Here is a 23,515-nt window from a genome sequence, read left to right as displayed (position 1 = left end):
CTACTCTGTAAAGTGTCCTGAGATAACTTTTGTTATGATTTGGCACTATAAATAAACTTGAATTGAATTGAATTGAGTGAAATACTTGACAAATCAAAAGTGTTGAGTATTTTAATTTTCAGCTAAAAATGAACATAAATGGTAGTCTAAATTATATTGTCACAAAACGATATAGATAAACATTATAGAAAATATATACGTCTTTCCATTTTTTTGATGATATACTGTATATACTGTACTATAATATACGTATATATATCATATAACCCAGCCCTAGAGATATGTTTTTCATAAATGCAGCTAATTTTTTTTAACTTTACATGATGCCACTGAGGTATTTCTTAGTCTTACCTGTCAGCTGTGGCTCACAATCCTAGGTGTAATGCTGAAAAATGTTAGAACTGGTCAACTGCTGTCTGGCTGTACGTCAGTGGGTGTGTTGAGATCCAGTTTGGCCAGTTGTAACGTCTGAGGAGGTGCCAACATCCCAACAACGTCATAGCCCAAAATCTCCTGTGTGGAGTTGTAAATTTAAAGATAGTACAAAAGGGAAGTGAGCCAGAGAGTCAGACTGAGAGTCAGAGTGCGAAGATGCGTTGCTTCAGGCCTCGGAGCAGCAAGCAAGCAGATGAAGTGGATCGGATGGCAGCGAGGGTGGAGAGAGTCAGCAGAGTCAGGGATGGTGGTGAATCTAATTATCAACTCAGCAGGTAGTTCATCTCTGACGAACACTCACACACACACACACACACACACACACACACACACACACACACACACACACACACACACACACACACACACACACACACACACACACACACACACACACACACACACACACACACACACACACACACACACACACACACACACACAAATTTACATTTTTTGAACAATTAAAGTAATTGCAAGAATATAAAAAAACCTTATTAATTCTTAAACTTGATCGATTAAACTTGTTAATTGTTGTTCAGACTGTCAGAGGTGCTGATTGAGCTCTGGTCAGTTTTGAGGCTGCTTTTGATTGGACTGCAATATATTTGAAATTTTTTTTTATACTTGCTTATGATTTCTAAATTAATATTAATATGAGAATACCACTCCAATAACTACTTGCTATTAGTTAGTTATTCATTCTTTTTTTGGTTACTATGTTTAATACCACTGTTTAATGTAGTGCTCCTCTGTTCCTGATGCCAGTGAACTGTTACTTAGTGTTGCAATAAGAAAATTCCCCACGTCTTCAAGCCACTCTGACTGTGTTTACAGGAAGTCTAACATACTCTGTCATACATAAAAACAAACAACATAAATAATTTCAAAATGGCATCAGTAGTAATCTTCATATTGTTTATTATTGTTGTCACCCTAAACAAAACATTAAACATGATTATAGCACAGTCAACTCTTTTAGAAATAAACAATCAACTTCCTGTAAAATAAGGGATCGTCTTGCTTTGTATTGTACACAAACTCCTGTAAAGCTTTACTGTCTCATTTCCATGATTGATCAGATATCAGTGCAGCTCATACCTCCTTTGTTTTTGTCCTCGGAGAATGTAAACAGATTAGACTGTAACTGGTAAAACTAGTTTAACCATCGCAAGGAAGAACTGGAAACAGCTGATGTGCATGACAGCATGCTGCACTGTCACTGATCATGATCGCTATCTCGTCGTCACAATAGAAGTCCTTTCAACTATCATGAACAACATCACAGCAGATATATTCCTAGAACCTTTGGTTACATTTTTTCTTTTTCAGATAAGGTTTAAACAAACATTTTGTCATACATTAAAGCTGGCTTCAGCTAAATACCAGTCTGATTCAACTGAATAAATCAATAACAAAATGTGTTAGATTGAAAGGCAGTTAGCAACAGCTCAGACATCTCATCTCATCTCATCTTCATCCGCTTATCCGAGGTCGGGTCGCGGGGCAGGAGTTTTAGCAGGGGACCCCAAACTTCCTATTTAAATTGAAAACACACTGTCTAGGTACATTTTGTTAATTGGTGGATGTGCTCAAGTAGTAGTGCACTGAGTAGGAACAGACTCCTGAAATCATTGCTCAACAATTTTACAATCTATTGCAGCTCTACATTTTTCAGACTTTGGCTGGTTGGTTTTCCCATTTATTGATCGATAGTATTATTTTCCAACAGGATGCCATGAACACATGCTGTTGTGATCCTATAACTACCATCGGATTCACACTCATGCCAACTAATCTTCTCTTTAATGCAGGATCATGAGGCCAGACGATGCCAACATTGTCGGCAACGTCCACGGCGGCGTCATCCTCAAGATGATCGAGGAAGCCGGTTGCATCGTTAGCACACGACACTGCAACACTCAGAATGGGGTACGAGACAACAGCTATATTCACACCCATGTTGTTTTATTGTATTGTGGGGAAATACAGATCACCGGACTTCTCTCAAGTTGTTGTAAGGTTCTTTTTAAGTGTCAAATTATGTGAATTGTACAATCTTACATTTGTCCGGCCCTAAATGTTCCTTTTCAACATTGACACAAATATTATATGTATAATAGTCTGCAGGGCATAAATCGTCTGTAGGGCACAAAAAATGCTCAAGCACGGAAGAAATTATCATCATTAGTTACATTAACCACTTCTTCACATTTATTTAAATAGAAAAAAATAAAATGAGGCAAAAGAGGGACCTTAAAGCTGCAGTTGGTAACTTTCTATGAAAATACGTTTTTGTTTTTCGTTTTCATATTTGCTGAAAGTGTCACTACATCCTGACAGCACGATGAGAAAGACGATCTGCTCTTAATGAAATCTGCTAATTTCCACCGCACCCAAAGAAAAACTACTACTTTGAGCCGAGGAGTCTCTGACGCAGTGTCAATGATCATTCTGTGAAACTAGGCAGCACTGATCAAATACGAATCAGTATTCTATTACTGTGTTGCCTATTTCTTGTGTAAGGGGTTTTAGAAACATATTTTTAGTGTAATGTTTAGTTGTAAAATGAGAATGTTTGTGACCAAGTAGAGCCAAAACCAAACCCTGCCCACCAGCCGACAGTCTGGACAAACGTTCTCATTTTACCGCTAAACATTACACTAAAATTTCTGAAAACACTTTATGCGCGAAATATGCAATAGAGTAATTGGATCTGTATTCTACGATAAGAGACTATTACAGACTAATCTGGATTCATATTTGATCAGAGCTGCCTAGTTTCATAGATTAAACGGCGTTTACGAGCATCAGAGACTCCTCGGTCAGGTGCAGTGGACTCTAGCAGATGAGTTTAGGAGCAAACAGAGAGCGGTGGGACAGCACGACTTTTTCACAGATCGTCTGTCTCAATGTGCTGTTGGGATATAGTGACAGTTTCAGCAAATATGAAAAAAAAAACATGTTTTTTACCAACTTCAGCTTTAAAAGCGAAAATGCTTCTTTGGTACAGTTGCTTGGTTGTTGCGTTGCTAATTTTTGAGAACCACTGCTTCCGAGAAAATTTTTATCAACACACAGATTGTCCTACATTAAACTATGCAATTTGAGACGATAGCCCAATCTCAAAAGTATGGCAAAATTCCACATTACTCCACGTTACGCCTATTTAGTAACAGTATATAACAGCTTTTAAATCTCTAAACTCCAAAGTGCATGGCTCATTCATATTGTTTTTATTCATTATTACCTCACCCAGATCTTTTTTGCTTCCTGCTGTTGGTCTGACTTTTCACCTGGTGAACTTTAACCAGCTTTTGATTAAAATCATACCGTCATTTATCTGTCCTGCAGAACTGCAACAATGTGTTCATAACCTGCTCATGTCTTGTGTTTCACTGATCAGATAACATAGCCTACAGTATTACAGACAAACACTTTCATGGACACAAGTTACAAAAGGCTTACACATTATTCTTGAAATAATCTAAAACATTGTTGAAAATAAATTCAGAAATTACTTTTAGCCTTTAAGTGAACTCCTTCATTATATAATATACATACATTGCAAAATTATCTCTGGTGTTTTTATTTAATTTAATTTCCACTCAATTTCTATAGTTTATGTTTATGACGATAAACACTTCCAGTGGATGATACCTACACAATCATTTATCAAACTTTATTTGTACAATATAGCACCTTGCGTACATAAAGATCAGTGCAGTTCAGAAAACTGAGAAGCTCATAACAAGACAACACAAATGTAAACAGTAGAAAATCGCAGATTGCTTGACAGCCTCCCCTCACACAATACCATCATATAAGATGTTCAGAATTTGGGTCCGCATGATTTTATCCTTGTGTCTGCCATTCACTGATTTTGAAGCCTTTAAAATGTCTGGCAGCTCACATTTAAGCCCAGAACTAATAAACTTGTGAACAGTTTTGAACAGTTGCTTCATCAACCTAACACCTAAAACACTCTGTGTGAACCGAAGGATACAGAATTACAGAAGAACTAGCTCATCATAATCAGTTGTATCTCCTGTTTCACTAAAGAAGTATTTTCTGCCATGTCTCTGCTTATGATCTGAGGTTCCTCTCTCAATGCACATCTCCTTATGTTGATAACAAAAGTTGCACATATTTTTGTATGTATCTTTTACAGACATCGTGGTACCTTTGAACGTGTCTGATAAGCGTCGTGTGGGGTTGGAGACATTGATAGAGACCTTTATTTACCTAGGGAGGGCCATTGAGAGCAAGCTCTCTTTTACAAGGACACCTTGATTCAGGATCAGTAGATATAAAATGAGCCATACAAGCACATGAAAGTTGCAGCATACGTACAAGAAATTATAAACAAACAGACCAAGTGCATCAACATGAGGGGCAACAACAAATCAAAGCACCCATACGTTCATACGTTCAATGAACTAAAATCAGTTTATATGATGATTCAGACATCATTTTAAATCTAAATATACGATTATTTAACTTGCTTAGAAATAGTTTTTGCAGTGCTACAGTCGCAGAGACCATTAGTTTCAGTGGATCCAAAGAGGTTTGAGCAGTAAGTGAGAGTTTGTTTCTTTTTGCCAGGATTTTAGATTTCTAAAAACTAACTTTCCTTAAAGGTCCCATATTGTAAACAATGAAATTTCATGCCCTTTCTTCTATAAAAATACTGTAAAAGTATCAAGATATCCAATCCACAGAGAAATGCACACAGGCTGTTTTCAGAAGCTGTGTCTCTAAACGAGCTGTCAGGACTTCTGTACAGTTGTGATGACACAACTAAATAAATAGGTAGAAAGTGCTCCAGTCCCGTTACAGTTTTTTTTACATTAAAGCATATAAGCATGTTCTAGTAGAAACCAGAATTACAAATTTGAACCTAAAATTTGTATAATATGGGACCTTTAATGATGTCAAAGTATGTATGATTATCTCTAGATTTGCTGTTTCTCCTCTCTAGGACCGCTGTTTGGCAGTTCTGGTTCGGGTGGAGAAGACAGAGTTCCTGTCCCCCGTGTTCATTGGCGAGGTCGCCCATGTCACCGCTGAGATCACTTACACCTCTAAGCACTCACTGGAGGTGCAGGTCAAAGTCATGGCTGAGAACATCCTCACAGGTGACTAGCATTTGATACTTTTAAAACAGGCACATACCACATGTACAATTTAAAATATGTTTCACTCAGTAATTAACTGAAATGTAACCCTAAGTCTCTACCTTTGTTTATAGAAGCAATATTAATGATACTGTTACACCTCTGGCCAGAATAGAATATGATGAATTTAAAGAATATTTTTGCTTTCTGAGTGATTTTGTTTGAACCTGCTTTGAACCTGAAAAAGTGACAGACATTCAAGTGCACAGCTATTCACAGGCAGGAAGACAGACCACACACACACACACACACACACACACACACACACACACACACACACACACACACACACACACACACACACACACACACACACACACACACACACACACACATACACACACACACACACACACACACACACACATATACACATACACTAATACTTCCCATCCACAATATATGCTTATACGTAATAACTAGGATTTCAAAAAGGCAAACAAAACAAAACCAGGAGACGTGGGGGCCTGTAAAAAGGCCAGTTTTTCATTTAATCTGTTTCAACAGATGGAATATAATTGTGCTATTTTAAATCACATATGGAGTGTCAATGATTTGCAAATCATCATATTCTGTTGTTATTAATATTTTACACATCGTCCCAACTTTTGAAACAGGTTTGTACTCATGAATTTGGCTCTATGTTGGTTGGAAAAGTTATTTTCTTAATTGCTGTTAACCTCAATCTAATTCCCCCACACTTATTATTATTGATTAGGGTTTTTTTTTTTTTTAAACTTGAAAAGTAAAGTTGTCCAAATGCTGGACATTTAACTAAGGGGGAGGAGAGGAAAAAAGACCTCACTGTGATGTTCCGCTGTTTGACCAGTAGAGGGCAGCACACAGTAAGTAGAGAAACCTTGAGGAGCATGGAGGATGAAACACTGCTTCCATGAGGTGCTGCATTACATGCTGTGACAGGGGAATAGAAACTAGAGCCATGTTCATTTCCAGTTGATTTCCAGTTTTAGAATGTTTGCCAAGTAATGCACTCTGTAATTCTTGTTAATTATTAAGATATGTATGTGCACAGCATGTATGCAGGCTTACACACACACACACACACACACACACACACTGTCCAGAGTCCCTTGAGTAAAGATGCAGGGAAGATCACATTGAGCTGACCTAGCGTTATCTCTGAACCTTTAAATGCCAGTGGCAACATTGAAGCACAGACTGTCTGTAAAAAAACGCGTATAATATGTTGAGCGTACTGTAACTGCTTGAAATCATGTTAAAGTGGTAGAGATGATGTCTAATAATACACGGAATGACACACACAGCATACTTAATGGTAATGCTGATGTGAGTGAGTTTCAGTAGCATAGGTGTAGTTTCTTAATTCACTGACTCTAACTTGTGTGTTTATTTTCATTTTTTAAAATAAATTTGTACTGAGGAGGAACTGTGGCATCAGAGCAACATGTCCAATCTTCAAGAGAGTGGGTAAAAAAGATATCAGAGGGAATGGAAGAGGAAGACGGAGTGAGAGTAGGAAAGAGATAGAAAGATTGATGAAGGAAAGGAGGTGTGAGAAACAAAAGAAGTATCCCCTAGACAGCCGTTGCCCTAGCAACAGGCTTGTACTGGTTGGTTGGCTGGTTGCTGGGCTGGAAGCAGGTTGGCAGAGGCAGAGATATGAGATGACAGGTGGAGAGCAGCGTATATACATACAGGCATCAGCACGGACAGCCCGCTACAGAACATGGCCTGTCAGAAAGGACCCCGAAAAGGGGTGACCAGGAAGAGAGCTGAAGAACAGAATACACTCACTGTGCATTCCAATACCCATACTACAATGCCATTTAGTATGTCAGAGAAAGATAGTACATCAAGTACAGTATGCCAAAAACACCAGGATGTTCTGCTCCGGTTGCATTTTGCACTATGTATGCCAGAATTCTTTCCTGGCTATGCTGACCCACAATCCTTATATATGAGCCGGGGTCAGGTAAGAGGTGCAATTTTATGACAAAGTAGAAAGTCCCTATCGTGTGCATACTGCGTGCAATACTTTGTACGTATGTTGTAAGGGCAGCTGCAGTATACATTGAAAGTTAAAATCAAGTATGCAATTTGAAACACAGCCTCAGTGTTTAGTTTGATGAGGATTCAGTGCAGTACTAGGGTTTATTCCTATATTTTTATATTTATTGATATATTGGGGGAAAAAAATTGATGTCAGAAACAAAGTCAGTCTTGTAAACCCTCAAAACACTGTGATATACTTTGTTTTAAAAATCAAATATTTGCACTTTTAGATGCATATATTCAGTGCTTTTTCAAAGAAATCTAAAGGAGCTCACATTCTCATCCTATCAGCATTTTATGTCAATAAAGGGTTGTAGATTATTATGTGTTATACAGGTCACTTTATTTGCCAATTCTCCGCTCCACATTTCACAAATATGTTCCAGTTTTATTTCCAGTGCTGTTTATATGTTAAATGTAGAGTGCAAAGTTCTGAAGTCTGTGTGCAGGTTCAGTGTCAGGGCAGTGCGGGTGTTGTGTAGATGAGCATAGCTTCAGCTTGTGTTTAGAGGTGAGTTCCTCTAAGACACCAAACTTGTGCTGTTTGGAAACTGCGTGGGCCAAACAACATCAGCCCAAATTATGTATACGAACTCTGCCATCACCCTGATTAATATTTAACAGTCTAACGAAAACAAAAAGTGCAACACATACTTAACAACTATCCCAATCTAAGAAAATAAAATACTAGTATATCAAGAATATTTTTCAGTACTGTGTAGAGTGAGCAGATAAGTTTTAAGGAGAGGTAGTGGCTTGGTGTTTTATTAGGTCATAGCTATAGGAAATAAGTCCTATGTGTGCATTTGAGTTGACTCATTAAACTCATATTCATATAACTGTATGAACGTCTGGGTTTTTCTGAATTTATTTTTATGCAAACCTCAGACCCATTTCTTATTCCCATTTCGTAGGGCTGTGCTAATAAACGGTTGAGCACATGTTTGTGTACATGTTTAGGTGTTCAATGGTGGATATTTGCAGGAGCTCACATGTCAATAACTGTGAGAAAGGTTACATTAAATGTGTGTTTCTCTTTGCTCCTTGCAATAAGATACAACATTTTTGTGAATGTGTGTTTGCATGGAGCATTTGTGCATGTGTGACACAGTAGGCATAGTGGGTGCATCTGTACTGTATACATGCATGTGTGTGCATGGGTATGTGTGTGTGAATTCATTAGTGTTTGGCTCTTTAAAAGGTTCCTGCGGGGCCGAGGGGGAAGAGAAGATAACGGGAGCAGACATTATTTGCTTCTGTCATGTCGACTTAGCGTCAGGCCTCACACACTGTGGCCCAGTCAGACATGGATGCCAAGTGGATGTACCTGCACACATGCTCCGACACGACGCACGCACGTACCCCGACACGTACTGACACACACGTGCGGTTGTGTACAGATGACCTGTGTGCATGGAGAGCTTGATATGCACATGCTGACACGTTCTGCATTGAAAAAGTCACACACCTACACATTCTCACACTGAGCACACACTTCCCTTCTTTCTAAAAGAAGTCTTATATTGACGCAGGGCTTGCAGGGTTTTTACAAGGCAAAAGATTAACGGATGGCTTGGACAGGAACAAAGGATCAGAAATGTAGACTTGCATATGCCATTTATGTTTGTATGTTCATGTACCTTTGTGAACATTAGAGGGTCTGTGTTTATGCAGACATGCATGTTTTCAAAGTTTTATATATATATATATATATATATAAACATGCATTCTCCATGTATACTGTTACATATGTAGATTACTCTATGTGTGCATGCATCTTTGTATTCATGCATTCATGTTTATTTCGCATGTGTGTTGGGGGAGGAGGCAAGCAACCAGGTTCCACAGTCAGTCAGGCAGCATCTCGTCAGGCAGGCCTCAGTCACGGCCCCCCAGGGGAAGGCTGCCTACTGTGGTCACGAGCCGTGATGATTGTCCCCGCTGGGGGGATTGCACATGCGCACTAAGATACATACATGCACACTCACACATCGGCACACTCAGATTTGCATGTGTATGTACAAATGTGCATAAAATTACACATGCATAGTGCAAAACACACACACACACACACACACACACACACACTATCTGGTTTTTCACACACTCGACAAGATCTGCAGATGTGAAATAGCCACAAAAAGATTAAAAATACTGAACAATCATGTTTGAATACACAAGTGTTTGCACACAGCCATCCTTTGAACGAACACGTACACAAAATTCCTGCAGAGTTAATAATGCTTGTATTGCATGTACACTTAGGCACACATTTGCATAAACACAGCATACACACATCGTGCCCCCTCAACACACACACATGCATAGAAAGAGCTGAGAGCAATGCATTGTGGGCTGTGGCTTAAAATAAGCATTTCCTGCCATGATCCTGGTGGGTCACACAGCTGCACATACTGAAAGAGTGCTGCGTGAACATATATACACACACAATATATTTAAAAATATTGTTTTATGTTTTTTTTAAGCTCTGCAGCTCACTGTACAAAGTGATTCATGCTTTACTGTATTCAGTTTGTCCAGTCATTAACTCTAACATCAGGAGAAATAAGATGTGTTCTTTTTATGATGTAAAATCTATCAAATCTAAATTCAAACATTTGATAAAAAAATATATAAATAATAACTACTGTAAGACATAATGCAATTTACAAATGAGCTGGTTTGACTTTTGGAGCACAGAAGAATTCCCTGAGTATAACTGAGGCTTTTACCAAGACATTCATTCGAGCATGATTTTATCTGTTCATATGTGGTTGTAACATCGCACAGTGGGCCTTTAGTGTAGTTAAAAGTAATGGAGCCTTGGCTCAGCACAATGGAAAATCTTTGGTTTCAATTATGGGGATCAAGTACTGAGAACGATCTTTGCTGCACTGTCTCTGAGCGTGGAACATGGTGTTCAGGAAGGAGAAAAGAAAACAATTTTTTTTCTGCGCAGAAGAAAAATGAAGGTTAGCGGGCAAGAGTCATGCGGGAGAGCGGAGGGTTGAACCAGTAAAACACAGCGATAAATCAAGTCAAACTGCTTGAGGTGAAAGAAATGGATGAATGGGAAGTGGACGGAAAGTGAATTAGATTGTGGAGAAAGAAGAACAGGGAGGAAAGGAACAACAAGATGAGAGATTACATATCTTAGGGTGGTGACTGGAATTCGCGATGGCCTTTGAGAACAGAACATGTGCATTTAAGAAATTTTAAGAATGGTATGAAGCCATGATTGATTCCTTAAACTGAGATTAAAAGGGACTGGATAATGCATAAGTAGTGCTGGAGGGATGTTTCCCCCACTTAAGCACCCATCTGCACGCTCAAATCAGCACCCAAAAATGCTCTGATTTATAATTAAATATGGCAGAGCATAGTATTTGGGAATTCTGCTGCCTATCATACAGATTTAAAAAATCACAATATGCCTGTGGCTGTTCAACCACAGCTATTGGTGCTGTTTGTTTTGCAGTGATTTTTGTCCTGTAATGAGCTGACTGCCAGATGCTTACCTTCTTTTTGCTGATGACTTATGGGGCTATACGAAAAGTTCATGTCATGGTTTCCCCGGCCAACGTAATTGCATTTATCGATATTATCCCTATAATTATCAAAATAAGCTTAATAAATCTATAATATTGCATTCCTAAATAAGGTCATTATATATCATAACCCCCCCCCCCCCCCCACACACACACACACACACAAACCTTGGTCTTTTCCAAGATAGAGTGAAGTGAAATATGTCAGCATGTTCAGTTGACGAACGTCCCAATAAATCAGCTTATTGTTTTATCATATATTGACCCATCCCTAATGTTGACATTATACTCTTATATGCTGACACTATACATACATTCTCTACTGTAAAATCAGCCATTTGATCCTTCTTGGATTGTCTCCTGTGTAATACTCTGCAGCTCACAGGCAGTAGTACGGTTATGTCCTTGGTGCACTGCTGTACGGATAACCAACATAAAGAATAAAGGAGGAAAAAAATGCCGCCACTGCCAGGTGCCATTTATCTCAACTGTCATCAAAGCTGCCCGAGTGCCTTTTTTACATTTGTTGTTTTAAAGCTGCCACCAGATGAACTTGAAAACCGGCACACTAATTCATTGTGTTTATTGAGCCTTGTGCCATAGAGTGTAGAAATTTGAGCAGATTTGTGAAACTTGTGTTCAGGGTGGATGCAGCCAAAACCTTCCTATTCACTAATTCATTAATGCCAACTAAGTAAGCCAGCTGTCCCTCCTGCTACTTAATACCTCTCCTTGTTGACTGAAATCTTTTCTTTGTAATCACTAGAAACACATACAATAAACTAATTTCTCAGTGTTGAACAAACATTTCTACAGCTTTTTTACAATACAAACAAGATGAACCGAATCAAGATAAATATTCTACAGGACAGTGCATGTTATGACTACGGTCTGTCTCAAGTTGCTTTTCTCCTACGCGCTCACATGAGGAGGAGTAATCTGTGCTGTTTCTGTAAACACACTGTGAAGGTAATTACAAGTGCATTCCAGGCAATGACATTGTCTTTCATTGATGCAGAGGGATTTGAAATTGAAAGCCAGTTCCCTGGTTACCATCCGGTCAAAAAGGTTGTCATTCCAGTGCTTCACCCTCGACCCTCCGTCCCTCTATCACTCCTCTTCCTCCCTCCATCCTAAACACAGTTCACTCAAAAGGTCCAGCAGGAGCTAATAATAGACTGAAGCCACTCAGTTTTGGTAGAGTCAAGGATATGTTAATATGCCTTTCTCCTTTGGGCAACTTCCTGGTTGCTGGCAAGGGTGGGAGCCAATGAGAGGAGGAGGATAGAAGTGCGGTCGGCATGGCAACGCGGGCCGGCTGTCTGCACGGTTTTAACTCGGGTGTAAAATGCAAATGTTATTCTCCAAGAGCAGCCTGCCATAAGCTTCTGCTCCCACTCTCTTCTCTTAACTTCACTTTCCCTTTTGCAAAGTCTCTATTCGGTTTATTGTCATTAAAGTGCACACAGCTATGTCACAATCCTTTTTTTATTACAATCTATATATATACATATATATATGTATATATATATATATATATATGTATATATATATATATATATATATACACAAGTAAATGCAGTCCACATTTATGTAGCCTAAGTTCATCCGATGCTGCAGCCACAAGTAAAAGACAATGGTTTCATTTCCACCTGCTGACCTTTGAGGACTATAATTTGTGTGCCATAACAATACAATCTCCAAATAGCCCCCCCCCCTCTGTTAGCAAATTAAGAGAAAATGTATTAGCAGAATAAAACAGATATCGCTATGGCAACCTCTCTGCCTGAATGCCATGAGATGTAATTTCCAGAAGTTTCATGATCTTCTGGTTCTTAACTTTCTGTGGGAAGGCAGAACTAATGCCTCCAACCCCCAAAACGTTTCATGTACTCTATGCAACTTTAGGCCATATATCTGTTCTTAAGAAGACACGTGCATGTACTTCCCTTATTGATAATGAAGATAGTTTTATTTAAGAAGAAGAACTATATTAATCTGTCAATGGGGAAATTCATTTTTTAGGATTCGCAAGACAGAACATGAGGGATAAAGTGTTAAAGTAACAGCACTTATTTACAAGAAATTAAAGAAAATAACTTAACATATCTAAACAATTGAACTACTAAAGAAAGAAAAATACTCCAATAATGAGGATTATTTACTGCTCTTTCTTGTCACCAGGCCCACATTGAATTTGTCGCCGCAGAATTCTGACTTACCCTCTGCAGATTTTCTGCATACTTTCAGTGAATGAAATAAAACTCATAATGTTAATACATCTCCAACCCAAGGGAAAAACATTGGGCTGAATTCTTCAAATTTTCATTCTAGATCTCTGTTGAAAACTGTGAAAAAAAAATCAGCAGATTCTGTTCGATTCCTCTTAGCACTTAAAGCTGGGCACTTAACCTGAAAGAGTAGTTTAGACCTAACCTATAAAACATCCTCAGGATTTCAGCAGTTTTTTTCAACATGTCTTTATCAGTCCAAATGATGTCTGGGTAAAGAACTTGATATTCTTTTGGATGACTAAAAGACAGGCATTGAAATGATAGCTGTGTTATAACCGTGTCAGATATTATGGAATTTATCATCTTTGTACACATCTTCATATATTTTCACTTACATCTTCATGAAAACCTTCTCAGTTGGCACAAAAGACAACTATCACCAACAAAAACCGTGTGCTTCTGTATGTTCATTGTTGTGTCAACTGTGTTTCATCCATTTTATAATCACAACATGAAAATGCAGAAAGTTCAGGATTTAGGGATTATGATAAACTAACCGAGCGACTATGTTTCCTGAATGTGAGCTTGTGTGCTGAATAGACGTGAGTGATTGTCTCTGAATAAAGTCCTCGTTTGTTTGCTGCTCCTTTGTCTGAAAGAAAGACTAATCTTCAGCCAGCGCCGCTGGATTGAAAACTGGAAAGGTTTTTATTGGGGTGTTAATAAATGTGTCTGTTTTGACAACAGCTATTTCAAAATGGTTTACTCCATTGTTGTTTTAAAAAAGACACGTCAAAACTTGTCGCTCACTGATTTGCAGTCACATAGATTGTGTCAGTTTAATTGGCGGAAGAAGGTTGTAAAATTACTTATTGACATTTTGCTTTGTACAAGAATTCAACCTTATTTCTATGACTGCAGGTTCCAAAAAGCTGGCCAACAAGGCAGGGCTGTGGTACGTCCCCTGCTCTCTGCAGAATGTCGACAAGATCATGGATGTGCCGCCCATCAAGGTACATGGAAACTTGGTTGCCCTGACCTTCATGGACTTTTGGTTTGGCATTTACCTGTCAGCTTCTCTCTGTCTCTATCTGCCGCTCCAAACATTGTTTGATTAAAAAAATAAAACCAGTCCTCTGCAATTTTAGACCTATTTCTAAACTACTATTTCTTGACAGAAAAAGCTGCACTCATACATTTGCAGTCTTTTTTTGGATACACATCACATTCTTGAGGTGTTCCAGTCTGGTTAAAAAGCCCATGACAACACTAAATCAGCAAAGTTTCTAAGTTTTTCTAACTAACTTTTTATTAGCTACTGACTCAGGGGATTCTGATATTATGGTGCTCTTAGATCTCTCAGCTGCTTTTGACACAGTCCACCATAATATCCTGATGTGCACCTGGGGGACTGTGTTGGCATTAAAGGTACCTCTCTGGAGTGGTTCAGATCATACTTTCTGACAGAAGTTTCTCTGTCAGCCTTGGGGACTCTGCATCCTCCTCAGCGCCTCTAGAGTACCTCAGGGATCTATTCTTGGGCCAATCCTCTTGTCCCCTTTGTATACTCCCCCTAGGGTCCATCCTCAGGAATTATCATATCTCATTCCAATGTAATGCAGATGATACACAAATTGACCTCCCTTTTAAACGGAAAGCCACTCAAAGCCACTGTTGGATGGTCACAAGGACATTAAAGCTGGATGGCAGATGATTTTTAAAGATTTAATGAAAATAAAATAAAAAATAGATAAAACTGAAGTCCTGTTATTTGAACCAGGTGGTGCCTGTGATGTTCCTCATATGGACCTGTGACCTGGAATCATATGTAAAAAGCACTGTTAAAAATCAGGGTGTGATAATGACCAGGGATTTTTAAATTGGACAAGCAGCTATACTAGATCTAGCTTTTTCCAACTATGGCTGTTAGAGGCAAGATCAAGCCCTTTTATCAAAGGGTTATTCATGCTTTTATCTTGACACCACTTCTCTACTGTAATAAACTTTATGATGGTGTAAACCAGGCCTTCCACTCACACTTGGTCCAAATGCTGCATCTCATCTTTTAACAGGAACACGCAGACAAGGGCACATTTCCTCCCTACCTCCACTGGCTCCCTCTTTCCACTCCCTGGTCCTTTTTTTTTTGTCACTTTTAAAGTGTTTAAAGTGTAAAGCTTTTTGCTATCTTTGGTCAACTGTTATGGTTTTTAAATGGGCTTTATAAATACATTTGAAATACATTTTGATTGGATATTGAACAGTGTGAAATGTCCATTTCACTTTCATTAAATGTCAGTGTAATGTACTTAACATCGGTGGCTGCACCCAGCAGAGACAGGTGTTTTAGTGGGTGTGTCCACCTGTGCTCATGTTCATACTGTATATGTCTATAGTATGCCACTGCAGAACAAGAGGAGCAGGGCAGGAAGCGCTACGAGGCTCAGAAAATGGAGAGACGGGAGACCAAAGCAAGAGTTGACGAGGTAGTGCCACCTCCACTCAACCCAGGTAAAATCCTATACTAAATGTCTCAAATTAAATCAAAGCAGTTAACAATACAAATGAAATCTGAGGTGTACATAATCCTCTTGCTCCTATGTGGATTCAACGACATTGTATATAAATAATGAAATTCTTGTCTGTTATGATTGATGCTTATGTTGTTTTCGAAAGTGTCATTATGGTATAACCTAACCTGTGCAGTAATTTAAGTACTCTTAAGTGTAGTGGTTGTAGTAAAGGAAGATGATTCAGGTACACATGGTAATGGTTATGGTGATAACAATCATGTTCTGTGTCAATAACTCCATCGCTGTACATTAACCAGTGGGGGGTTAAAGAACTGCAGGATGTCAAAAGCAAATATTTTCAACATAGGACATTTTACATTTGTTGTGCTTTGTAAATGTATTCAATCCTTGTGATAGTAAGATTGATAACTAATTCTGTAATTTTGTCGTGTTAACTCAAACGCAGAGGATTCACCAAAAGGTATGTTAACTTGGAGGCTGCATGTCAGTACAGTGACTTTGCCGGGGCAGCACGCATGTACAACCCCATTTCCAAAAGAGTCCTGCTTGTTATCACCGCACAGTGCAAAAGCCAGCATCCATGATGATATGGGGGTGCATTAGTGCACATGGCATGGGTAGCCTGCACATTTGTGAAGACACCATTAATGCTGAACGATATAGACAGGTTTTGGAGCAACATACAGTATGCTGCCAAGTAGACAATGTCTTTTTCAGGAAAGGCCTTATTTATTTCAGCGAGACACTGCCAAACCACATTCTGGACTTATTACATCAGCAAAAGTCCTAATGGTAAACTGGCCTGTAGTCCAGACTTGTCACCCATTGAAAATGTTTGCCACAATATAAATCATAAAAAAAAAAGACAAAGGACCTCAGGCAAGAATGGGAAAACATTCCAGTTCCCAAACGCTTACAGAGTGTTAAAAGAAGAGGTGATGCAACAGAGTCTTTGTGCCATTTTCAATAACATATAGAGTTTCAATGATTTGCAAAGCATTGAATTCTGTTTTAATTATATTTTACACAGTATCTTTTGGAAATGGGGTGGTAGTTTATGGCTGTTGGTTTGCTTGGACAAAATATGTGTAGTTTGTACTTCTAGCAAGCTTTCAAAGCAGAAAACCGCATTTTTTTCACATTTTGTTTGTTGTGTGTGTGTTTATGTGTTTGCATTGCAGAACAACACACAGTTGGTTTCAGCCAGTCCAATCTGATCCATTTGGTGGGCCCTTCTGACTGCACAATACACCACTTTGTTCATGGTGGTGAGTCCAACTGCTTCTTTTAATTTCCAGATTGTAGGTTGAGCAGTTCACTAGGTAGACAGGTGACTTTCTGTCTTACAGCGTTTGTCTGTAAGATGTTGAGAAAAACGAGGAATCTTTTATGGGCCATCAAGCAATTATTTAAATAACAGAGATGCATGAAATTACTGCTTGCACTGTGAGGGAATCACTCATACATTCACTGATAATTCACACCCAACTCTCTGCAGCTCTAATAACATTTTAGCCACTTTTAGCTCATTATTTTGGGTCGTCCCACCAAGCATTATATGGTTGAGTCTTGTGGCTCTCATCACCCCCCTGTAAAACCAGTTACCAGAAAGACAAGCTCACCACACTTCCTGTCCAGTGTGAAAAACCAGGGAGCTGAGGTAAACCAGTGAAGAAATAAAATCATGTAGCCGATAAGCACTTGCGTTTTACTTGCTTATATATAACATATAAATTCAATGCAAAGATGCAAGTAGATGTCAATTTGTGGCAGGTGAGGTAAATGCGAACATGCAAAGTTCCATACCTGTTCAACTCAATCCTAATAACAGTGTTACAAGGTAGAATCCATTGTGTAAATATGCAGTATTAATGCCAAGGTAAGTCAGAGTATTGCACAGTTCTAAAACAACAGGGAGTGGTTAATGTTATTTACCAGGACTATTTTTTTTAAATGCAGTTAGGGGTGCATGGAAGCCTGTATGCTAACAGAAGAGGATGCAATTTCTCTTCTCAATAAATTTGGCCAGTATGTCTTCATTTGCATTACATGGTAGGAGCCACAGAGTCCAACTTTTAACCAAGTAACTGATAGCAGAAGAAATACAAGTTAAAATTTAATACTGCACTGTGTGATTGATCCAGTACGAACAGCTGCTGACAAGCCATTTCAGAGTCCATTGTTTCCAAGTCGCCCTTTGCCACTTAGTCTCCGCTATCTGTCACATTTCTCTGTCACTCTTATACATGTGAAACAAAGAGCTCATGAACCGCATTAGGCTGTTTGGTATTCAAGAAAGGGACAGACCTAACCATCCACGCTCTCGATACAGTACGGAAACCCTGCAGCGGAAAGGATGAAACCGAGACACCTAGAGCAGAGACCGTATAGTCAGGTGTTGAAAGACGCAGAGAAAGGAGAGGGTTTTACAGGTGAAGAAGAAGAAATATATACATAGAATCTTAGGCAAGTAAAATATTAGGCAAGTAAATATAGAACGGAATGATTACAGAAACACCTGTAAGGAGTGAGTAAACATTTACCATCCACACACACACATATACAGTATGCAGTGCAAAGTCACACGTGTTTATCCACATTATTATTTTTATTTTATTTTATCTTATTTTATTCCATCTTTTCCACCTTCAGTGGTTTGCTTTTGGAGTGCAGACAAGATTCTCCCAGTTTTATAGCCTTTGGCATTAACCCTGAGACTGCACGTTGGTACAGCATGTACTGTGATAACTCAGCGGAGGCACAGAAGAAGAAATACTGCTGAATTTAATCTAAAGTGAAACGTCCTTGAGAAAGAACTGTGTGGCTTTTAGTACTTATGTTCTCCTTAGTGAATGATCGTTTGGTTCAGAAATTTCTCACCATTTTTGGGAGTGAGTGTGAATACTTGGCATTGTAGTGATTGACTGTTCTGTATTTGTGTGTGTGTGTGTGTGTGTGTGTGTGTGTGTGTGTGTGTGTGTGTGTGTGTGTGTGTGTGTGTGTGTGTGTGTGTGTGTGTGTGTGTGTGTGTGTGTGTGTGTGTGTGTGTGTGTGTGTGTGTGTGTGTGTGTGTGTGTGTGTGTGTGTGCACCATTGCATTTTGAAACAAGTGCTCTGGTTGTTACATGCATTGACAGCACTCTGTGCAGTTATGAGCATGGCTGTAATGTCGAAGAACAAAATGACAAGGACGAAGCAGGAAATGGACAACCAGAGCCACAAATTGAAAATAGAAGGTCTTTGTAACAGGGAATTTATGGTGCTGATGCTGTTTCAATTCTGTGCTTTGCTATCAAGCTAGATGACTCAGATGCTTATATTGTCCTTGTGTGACTCTATGACTTCCTATTCAATCATCTTTAAGTAGAAAAAACTATTTTATTATTTGGACAGTCCTTTTTGAAAAGTCCCCTTGCTTGCAAAAAGTTATTATATTATATTAAAAAGACATTTCCTCTGCATACATTTACAAAAGACCCTTAATTGAAACACTGTAGTGCGCATCTGAATAGAGTGCTTCAGGAAAGAGTCCTAAAACCTGGAAGTGACATTTTTGCACTTCCTGTTCCCGCGTCTGGAAGTTAGTGGGCTTTTGGTTAGATGCCTTGAATAAGGTCTGTGGTTTTAATGTTTTGTTCCACGCCTCAAAATATGTCAGATAAAGTGTGACTCCTGCAAAATTGGACCCCATGGTCTTTTTCAGCATGAATATACATCAAATAAGCCATCAAGACAAGTTTTTTGGGTGATCACCTATTAACAGAGAAATCCTGGAAAGTCGCTAGCAGCCAGACATGGCTAACACTGATTAGCTCGGGGCAGAGGGTTGAGGTTCAATAGAACTGGACTCGGTAATGGACTTGTGTGGGCTGCCTGTCAATAGGAACAGATCCAGCTGCTAAGGCTTGTAGAATTGTAAAACAGTCTTTTTTAATAAACTCTGGGTTCGCTAACTACGTTGTTGATGCTACCTTTTATGTGTAGGGACTGTTATCATACTACTGCAGAGGTTTGGTGTCATCTTGAGCAAATAATGAAAAAGCCGTATTGGGGGCGGCCGGTGGAGCAGTGGTTAGAGCAGCAGTCCCATGTAAAGTGGCTGAAGGCCTTCGAGGCAGCGGCCCTTTGCTGCAACCCCTAACAGCAAACCTGGTTTATCTGATGTCCCAAACAACATAAAAAGCAAACACACAATGAAAACCATCCCATTAACAAATCCTACATTTTATCAGCACAGAGCAGATGCCTTTTATCGGTCGAGGTATATTGTTTTCTGGCTGGATATTCCTGGCTCATACTTCCATTTCTATTCAGGTCAGCTATGTAAAGAGGCCATCAGAGAGACACCAGATAGTGATGAAGAAAAAAAGATGAGAGACGTTGACTGAGCAAGAGAGGCAATGAGAACAGGACAGGACAGCAGGATGGGGGGAGAGGTGGGGGGGGGCAGATAAGTGTCACACGTGTCATGGTTGCCTTTTTAATTTGGTGAGCTCGCTGAGAAATGTGTCCAATTAACAAACAAATGTGGAACAAGCATGCAGGTCATTTAGAATACACACAAACACACTCACACCGCTGCTCTCTCTTTCTCTCTCTCTCAACATGCCATTGCTCATTAGGCAGTGTTCCTGTTGTTTGCTGCTGCTGCTGCTTTCACTACACTTATTTTGTTTACATAACCAAGTCAGGTCAGGCTCACTCTCGCCTTCTCCTCTCTTACTGTGTCTTACTCTTTCTCGCTCCCCCTACCCTCTATATACTCTCGTTAGAGAAAAACAAACTGACTTCTACATGGCAATGCCAGGCTATTCACTTACTTTGTGTTTCCCATTTTGCGGTGCGGAAAAGTGGCCTGCTTAGCTTGAGGCTAAGGAGACATAAAGCACATGGAGAGACACATAAAGCACATGCACAGACACATGAACTTTCAAGAACACACATGCACACGTGTTCATATTGTAAACAGACACAGTGGGCGCATATGCACCTTGCAAACAGTTCTTAATGATATTCTCTATAAAACACCATAGGTCTTATTAAGTAATCCAGCGTTGCACCCTGAATGACTGACAGCCGATTGTAATAGCAGAGCCAAAATATGACACCACATCCATCCAGCCGGAGCTTTGACAATTATATCGCAGACGCTAATACGGGCTCATACAATTGTGTCAACGTAATACCATCAATTTGGTCAGGAGGGATTTGACAGTTGTACGGGATCCCATTCTGCATTCATTAGAACAACTTTCTACTGAAGAAATACTCCCTTTGAAAAAATGACAGTGAGGTCTGTGGATGATCGATTAACTGAACTTGTCTGCAATCACAAGTTGATGTTATTAGATGTCCTTTTTAAATGAATTGAGCAGCACAACCAGTTAATCTCATTCTCATATGTTGCTGTGGGACATATCTTAAAAAGTGGTCACACAAAACCAAATTAAATGCACAACTAGATACCGCAAGGAGTAAGTAAGAATATGTTTAACGCAATGCTTGAGGGAAGTTAACATTTATCAATCGAAAAAAACAAAACAAACAACACGTCCTTACACCTTAATGATAGAATGCGATAGAATACTTAAGTTTAGGCCACAATACTAAACTAAACTATGTTTAGACAACAAAAATACTTTGTTAAGATTTTAAAAAGACCATAGAATGACTTAAAATTAATGGAGGGCGGAAGTTTGTTAACTTAAAAACTGTCAATGGTGACTGGACAAATGAGGACAACATTCACAGGCTTGTTGACTTTAGCTTTCACACGGGACACAAACACCGGCCTCTTGGTTGTAAGTCCTGTGCTTGTTTGACCCATCCACCAGCCTAGTCTACCTACTAAGGCAGAGTCCGGGGCTCTTATGCTACATCACTTTACTTCCTCTTTTGCTCAGGGAATAACTACTACGGCCACTAGAGGTTGCTGCTTTAACAAACGTAAACACGGGTTGTTATAAGCTGCTGTCACAATCGACCAATAAGGTAGTTTTTTGGGTGGTCTGGATACAACATGCTTGCCTCTTTTGACAGGTGCCTGGCAGTAGCAAAGGAGGATAGCCTGCACACTATGCTAAAAACATTGAGGAGTCAAAACCTGCGACTCTACAGTTTCTCTTCAAATGGTAGACAGTGGGTATGTAATGAAAGTCTCTAGCATGCTGAACAATTAGCATGGAAAGTGTCGAAATGTTGGTAGAGATCAGCGGATCAGAAACCTCGACTCGAGCCCACCACAATGCCCGTTAACTTAACACTCCTGTCTTTTTTTCCTCTCCTTTATGTTTATTCTTCACCATCTGCCCACCTGTCCTCAGTATCTTATGCTCTCCCCTCTCTTTCTCTTTCTCTCTCCCTACTCGCTCTCCTCCTTTCTTCATGTTCTAAGGAAGCGTGCTACCTGTTTCCATGGAAACAGCAGTTAATTGCCACAGGTGGACATGGCTGCAGTCGTATTAAAACAATGCAAGACTTGATGTTTAGGATTCATTTTTTCTTTTTTCATCTGTGCACAAATGATCATAGAAGCTGTCAGTTTCAACGCCACCAATTTGTGTTTGCATTTGTGCATTTGATCTTTACTTGTTTGCACACTTTCTGTGTTTGTGTGTGACGCTACATGCTTTCGTTTAACTACTGTACGTGTGTTTGTGTTGTGTGTGAGAAAGAGTAGGAAATAAAGATGTGTGCCTATAACATGGTTGTTTTGCATACATTTAATGAAGTGTGCGTGTGACAGATTTGAGCCTGGGACTGCCTGAGCACAGGAACACATCCATCACTGTGGCTCTATATTATCTGTCCTCTGCCCTGATCCATGCTCACTGGCTATATAAACATGTCACTGACTGAGACAGAGGAATTCAGGGAGACAGAGATATGTCCGCTGGAGCTTGTGTGATCGACCTTTGTGAAGTGTGTGTGTGTGTGTGTGTGTGTGTGTGTGTGTGTGTGTGTGTGTGTGTGTGTGTGTGTGTGTGTGTGTGTGTGTGTGTGTGTGTGTGTGTGTGTGTGTGTGTGTGTGTGTGTGTGTGTGTGTGTGTGTGTGTGTGTGTGTGTGTGTGTGTGTGTGTGTGTGTGTGTGTGTGTGTGTGTGTGTGTGTGTGTGTGTGTGTGTGTTGCTTCCACTACCTCTACTTCTAGTCTTCTCTCTACCAAAACCAACATTGATTCAGACATAAAATACTGAATCAGCTTTTTTGAGACTCAGGTGATTTAAATATTCGAGGCAAAAACCAAGCTCCTGTTATACTTAAGACTCTGGTTCTTTCTGATCTGTTAGACTGAAATATAGATAGTCATTTATTCATTAATTGCATAGTTACAGCTGCTAAGTCAGACATAAGCAAAAAAACAAACAACATAAATACACTCAAAGAGGTAAATAAGTAATAATAAACATAAAAAATCAAAACGTTAACCAGACAACTAAAAACTAGGAACATACTTTCAAACTATAAACTCTATGTACACAGCGAAAGTGCCTGGTAATATTATGTACATGGCTAGTATATTGTCTTGTATTGATATGGCATATGATGTAGAGG

At 39.3% G+C, this 23,515-nt stretch overlaps 1 protein-coding gene across 3 annotated transcripts in view; it reads left to right on the top strand.

Annotated features, from left to right (window-relative positions):
* The window catches only part of acot7 (acyl-CoA thioesterase 7), a 61,392-nt gene that overhangs the window by 4,835 nt on the left and 33,042 nt on the right, over positions 1-23,515 (top strand). Inside the window, exons 1-7 of one of the 3 annotated variants that reach the window (XM_083919680.1) lie at positions 578-710; positions 2,250-2,367; positions 5,417-5,573; positions 14,350-14,441; positions 15,825-15,939; positions 16,408-16,422; positions 17,144-17,230. In XM_083919680.1, the coding sequence (XP_083775806.1) occupies positions 592-710; positions 2,250-2,367; positions 5,417-5,573; positions 14,350-14,441; positions 15,825-15,939; positions 16,408-16,422; positions 17,144-17,230 (703 nt within the window). In that variant the 5' untranslated portion in view covers positions 578-591. Of the gene's footprint in view, positions 1-577; positions 711-2,249; positions 2,368-5,416; positions 5,574-14,349; positions 14,442-15,824; positions 15,940-16,407; positions 16,423-17,143; positions 17,231-23,515 lie in introns of those variants that run through there. The other 2 variants (XM_083919682.1, XM_083919681.1) reach the window with 2 other exon arrangements.

The sequence above is a fragment of the Echiichthys vipera genome (genome assembly GCF_963691815.1).
Source record: "Echiichthys vipera genome assembly, chromosome: 9".
NCBI lineage: Eukaryota > Metazoa > Chordata > Actinopteri > Perciformes > Trachinidae > Echiichthys > Echiichthys vipera.
Note: the sequence above shows the minus strand (reverse complement) of the source record. Positions and strands in the feature narration are given on the sequence as shown.